Source organism: Syngnathus floridae, chromosome 15 (assembly GCF_059516105.1).
Source record: "Syngnathus floridae isolate MCC-2025c chromosome 15, RoL_Sflo_1.0, whole genome shotgun sequence".
Taxonomy (NCBI): domain Eukaryota; kingdom Metazoa; phylum Chordata; class Actinopteri; order Syngnathiformes; family Syngnathidae; genus Syngnathus; species Syngnathus floridae.
In genome coordinates this window covers 1,435,988-1,440,227 of record NC_142427.1, presented here as the reverse complement: position 1 = coordinate 1,440,227, position 4,240 = coordinate 1,435,988, and the positions used below count along the sequence as shown (strand labels likewise).

Below are 4,240 nucleotides of genomic sequence, written 5' to 3'. Positions count from 1 at the left end.
GGGGTATACGTTGGCATCGGAGCGTCTGCCAACGTCTGAGACCGGCTGGCAGTGTATCGGAGGTGTCGAGTGCGGTGCCGCTGGAGCTCACTCACCAGCTGGTGTTAGGGCCACAGAATGAAGGCCAAGGAGAAGAATAGAAAGAGAAACAGAAACTTCTCCTCCAATTGTTTGATTTGTCTCTTCTGAGCTTCGATGAATTCTTTCAGCTCTTTGTTCCTCTAGGACGGACAAATGGAAAGTGGCATTCAAAAGCCAGTAAGCGTGCAAGTAAGTGCCGGGCTGGCTTTGGGCCCTTACCTGTTGCGCGCTGTGCAGCAGATCCATTCTCTCTTGGAGGATGCAAGCGTCGCGCTCCCTCAACTCGCACATCAGGGCTCGCTTCCATTGGTCCACGGCGCTCCTAAGCTCTTCTCTCTGATCCGCCGTCAGCACGTCATTCACGCCAGCGTGGCTGGCTTTTTCGCCGTCCGTGGCGGGGCAGTCCCGCTGCGGTAGCGCCTCGTACAACATGGCCTCCAGCTCCAGGATCCTCTGGGCCGCAATCCTCGTCCATCAGTGGTCCGGCGGGAGATTTGAGGGCGGCTTACCTTATGAGCCTGGTCCATGGAACACTTCCTGAAGTCCAACTCTTCATCCAGGTAGCCCTTCTGCTTGCAGAACATATCCTAGCACAGCTCAAGGTCAGAATTGTTGGGGCACATTGCCGGAGTTCCCCTTGGCTGATGTCGCGTGTCTGTCTACCTTCTCACTTTCAATGTCCAACATCTTCTGTTGAAGTGCTGACTTGGTCACTTTGATGTATTCTAACCACTGAGGAAAGGCTGCTGTCACATAAGCAGAATGCGAGAGCGTGCGTGGACGTGCGCGTTACCTTCTCGGCTAGGGTGAGAAGGGTCCTGGCGTGAATCACGACCACCTGCTCCTCGTTGGTGAGATTCTGCAAGAGCCCAAAGGCACAGCGTCAACAAGCTTCTTTCAGCGCAAAGCCTTCCAAAAGTCACATTTGAGCCGCCGAGTCTCGTGGAGTGCGAACATAAGGAGTTCGACATACACTTACGGCGTTATAGCCCAGGATGTCCAGCTTCTTCATCAGATCACTGATGACGATGTCCGGGGGAAAGGCGCAAGGAGCAATGTAAGGTGTTCTGGGACCTCGGGTTAAGGTTAGGGTTGCGAGGGACGCCTTACGTACGCTCACGCCCTCGGCCTCGCAGTAGATCTGCAAAGGGCTGAGGCCGTCTGGGAAACGGACTTGCAGAAACTTTAAGACGGGGGAGCGCCACTCCCTCTCCTGAAAGGCAGAGGCATGCATCCGTCCGTCCGTCCGTCCGTCCGTCACATCTCTGGCCTCAACACGCTTGTGCGAGTCTTCCCACCTCCAGCTCCAGGATGCGGAACTCAAGCAGTTCGTTTTGGTCTCGGATATCCTGGATGTGCTCTTTCAGACGCGCTTCTTCCGCCTCCATCCGCCTGACCTGAAAAGACAGTCAGACCTCATCTGCGGGGCTTCCCGACAGGTGTGACGCCAAGCGACTCCGCCCAGCGCCTTTCTTTCCGTCACCTTTTCGGCCAACTGCTGATTGCTCTGACGCAGCAGCTGCTTCTCCTCCACCCACTTGACATTCTAGAAGAGACAAACGCGTGGACAGCTTTGGAATGTTGTGTCATTTTCATCCACAAATTCTTTGGTTGACTGGAAAATGACATTTGCTTTTCTCCGCATTTTCCCAGCCACGTTCGGGGGGGGGGGGGGTTGGTCCAGTAATGCCAGACGGATGAGTGACTGAAGAATGTAGCTATTTTGTCTGAGAAAAAGGTGTGCTCATTGATGAGCTTACCTGTCCTTGTTGCTTCAGCGCTGACTCCAGATCTGCTACTCTGCTTTGATAGTGACCCATTTCTACCATCAGCTTTTCTCTGGTCTGAAAGGAGGAGGAGGGAGGCTCCTCCTCCTCCTTTCAGACCAGAGAACACCCGAGGCTGGGTGAGAACGGGGAGGCTGCGACCCGGCCGGGGGTTGCGGGAAGGGGCGCCACCTTGATCTCCTTCTCGGCGTCGTAGTCCCCTTTCGCTGGTCTGGGCTAGCAGAGCGTAGGCTCGTTGCAGCGCTTGATATTCTTGCGTCAGCTGGCGGTAGCGAAGCTCCGCCTCTTCATGCACACACCAATGCAACACAGCACTAGTACCAGAATCAGTCAGACCGGCGACAAAGCACCCGCGACGCAAAGACGAGTCCGATTCCAGGCTGAAGAGGAATGTTTGGTGCCAATACGCTGGCAGAAATGGCGGGCTACCTCTTCGGGTTCCGTGTCGGGGGTTCTGTCGGTGTGAAAAGACAAGGACGATCCGTCCGAGTCCACCAACACGTCTTCGTCGTAGCCGTAAAATGTTTCGATGACCTGCGGGCGCGGAAGCAAACATCTCTCTGAACAAACTGAAGCGACACCTCACGATGAATCGACGAGAGGAACGATAGCGAGAAAAAGGCCATTTCATCTTGCGCAACACCAAGCAGCCGCAAACAAACAGACTCACCTTGCAGGACCTCACGCTTTGTTCCTCCTCAGAGATTCTCGACGTCGGTATCGTAGCAGCAAATCTCTCTCCTGTCGACACAAATAATCCGCCTTTGAGATTCTTTGGATGCAAAGGGAACGAACGGCTCCGGCGCAGAAACAAACGCGACTCACAATGACATTTCTGACATGAGCTCCTGTCTCCAGAGCCTGAAAAACACGTCACCGGCGATGATTGGAGGGACGCTCGTCTTTTCCAAAAGTGACAACTACAGGGTGTGTCAGGGTTTTCCAGATTATCTTTATCGTATCATTGTGTTGCTTTGACTTTGACTGCGACCTGTAATAAATAATATTATTTATCCCTTATTTATCCCTATCGCTTATCCCTTCCTACACAAAGTCGTAAAACACCCCTTGCTATGTTTTGACTAGAGGTCAAGGGCTTCCTCTATTCAATCCACTCTTACACCCACCCTGTTTCTCTTAATTAAAATGCTCGTGCAGGAGCCGAGAGTCAGACTTCATTCGTACAACGGATGGACTCTCCACCTGCAGGTGTCCAAAAGAACTTACTTGTCTCCCGTGTGGTTCTTGCAAAATAAGTTGGAGCGAGCGCAACTCTAACAGGGTGCATTTTGCCACTAGCTGCCTACGGACAATGACGTCGCGCTCGCGGCTCATGGTTGACGGGCTGAGCAGCCGGGCAAGTCCGTCGTTTTCAGCGCACAGCGAGTGGCAAAGGCGCTGACAAAACGGGAGCTTTGAGCTGCTGAAAACGGCAAAACAAGTCTAAAGCGTGTTCAAACGCGTGCGCACAATGCTCCTGCTTGAAAGGTCGGAATTTAAGGGGCCAATTTTTTGGATGGCGGCCGCCGGCCAAGCTTTGGACGGAAAAGGTTTCCTGGCGACAGCGAGCGAGCGCGGCGCTGCCGTACGTGCACCGAGTCGCCTGCCTGAAGACCTTGGACAAGTCGTCGATGATGTGCCGCTGCTCCACAACTTGAAGGAACTCCATTTCACCGTCCTGCTGGCCGCAACCGCGGTCCAGGTCATTGAGCGAACTAGGCCTTCTCTGTGGAACACAAATGCAGTGGACTCTGTTGGCACGCCGCCGTTGTCCGCGTCGACTTACCAAGCTTGCCATCTCCTCGTTCTCCTGGGTGACAAAGCGCACTTTGTTTTCAAGGCGACACAGCACCAGCGAGAGTTCTTCATTCTTCCTGCTCAGGTGTTTGTTTTTGTACAGGAGTGGCAGAAACTGGCTTTCTGTTTCTCTCAGTCGCTTTAGCTGCAAGCATGAAGTGCGGGATGTGAAAGACGCACAACACGCGGGCCAGAACGTATCCATTCCTTTTGCATCGGTTTGAACGGAATCGTGGCTTTGGCTCCCAATAAAAGACATCTACCAGGCAACCGACTCGCCGCGCCGCTCAACTAATAAGCAAGCGCAATGGGTGCCTCGCTGGATGGCGCGCATCAAACGTAGCGCAAACCTTCAAGCGTGCCGTCAATAAATTACCAGTTCATTGCGCTCTTCAGAAAGCAGGGCGTTTCGATCCTCCAGTTTCCTGATGACTGCGCTGAGCTCAGCGATTTTCAGATGAAACCGTCGCGTGTCCCGATCCTCCTGAGACTGAAAACGCCCCGCAACACACACACACAAGCACTCGTTCAAAGTTCAAAACTGTTTTTGTGCTACCTTCCTCCAGCAACGAACT

General features: G+C 53.6%; 1 protein-coding gene across 1 annotated transcript; it reads right to left on the bottom strand.

The window, feature by feature from the left end:
* Positions 1 to 306: 306 nt before the first annotated feature.
* LOC148385856 (janus kinase and microtubule-interacting protein 3-like) lies at positions 307 to 1,576 on the bottom strand. Its single transcript, XM_088399237.1, has 4 exons — positions 1,380 to 1,576; positions 1,061 to 1,294; positions 745 to 940; positions 307 to 668 (listed from the first exon to the last, which is right to left on the bottom strand). Exons 1-3 carry the CDS (start codon positions 1,467 to 1,469, stop codon positions 755 to 757), a joined length of 510 nt encoding a protein of 169 aa, XP_088255363.1. The 5' UTR covers positions 1,470 to 1,576; the 3' UTR covers positions 307 to 668; positions 745 to 754.
* Between the last annotated feature and the right edge of the window lie 2,664 nt (positions 1,577 to 4,240).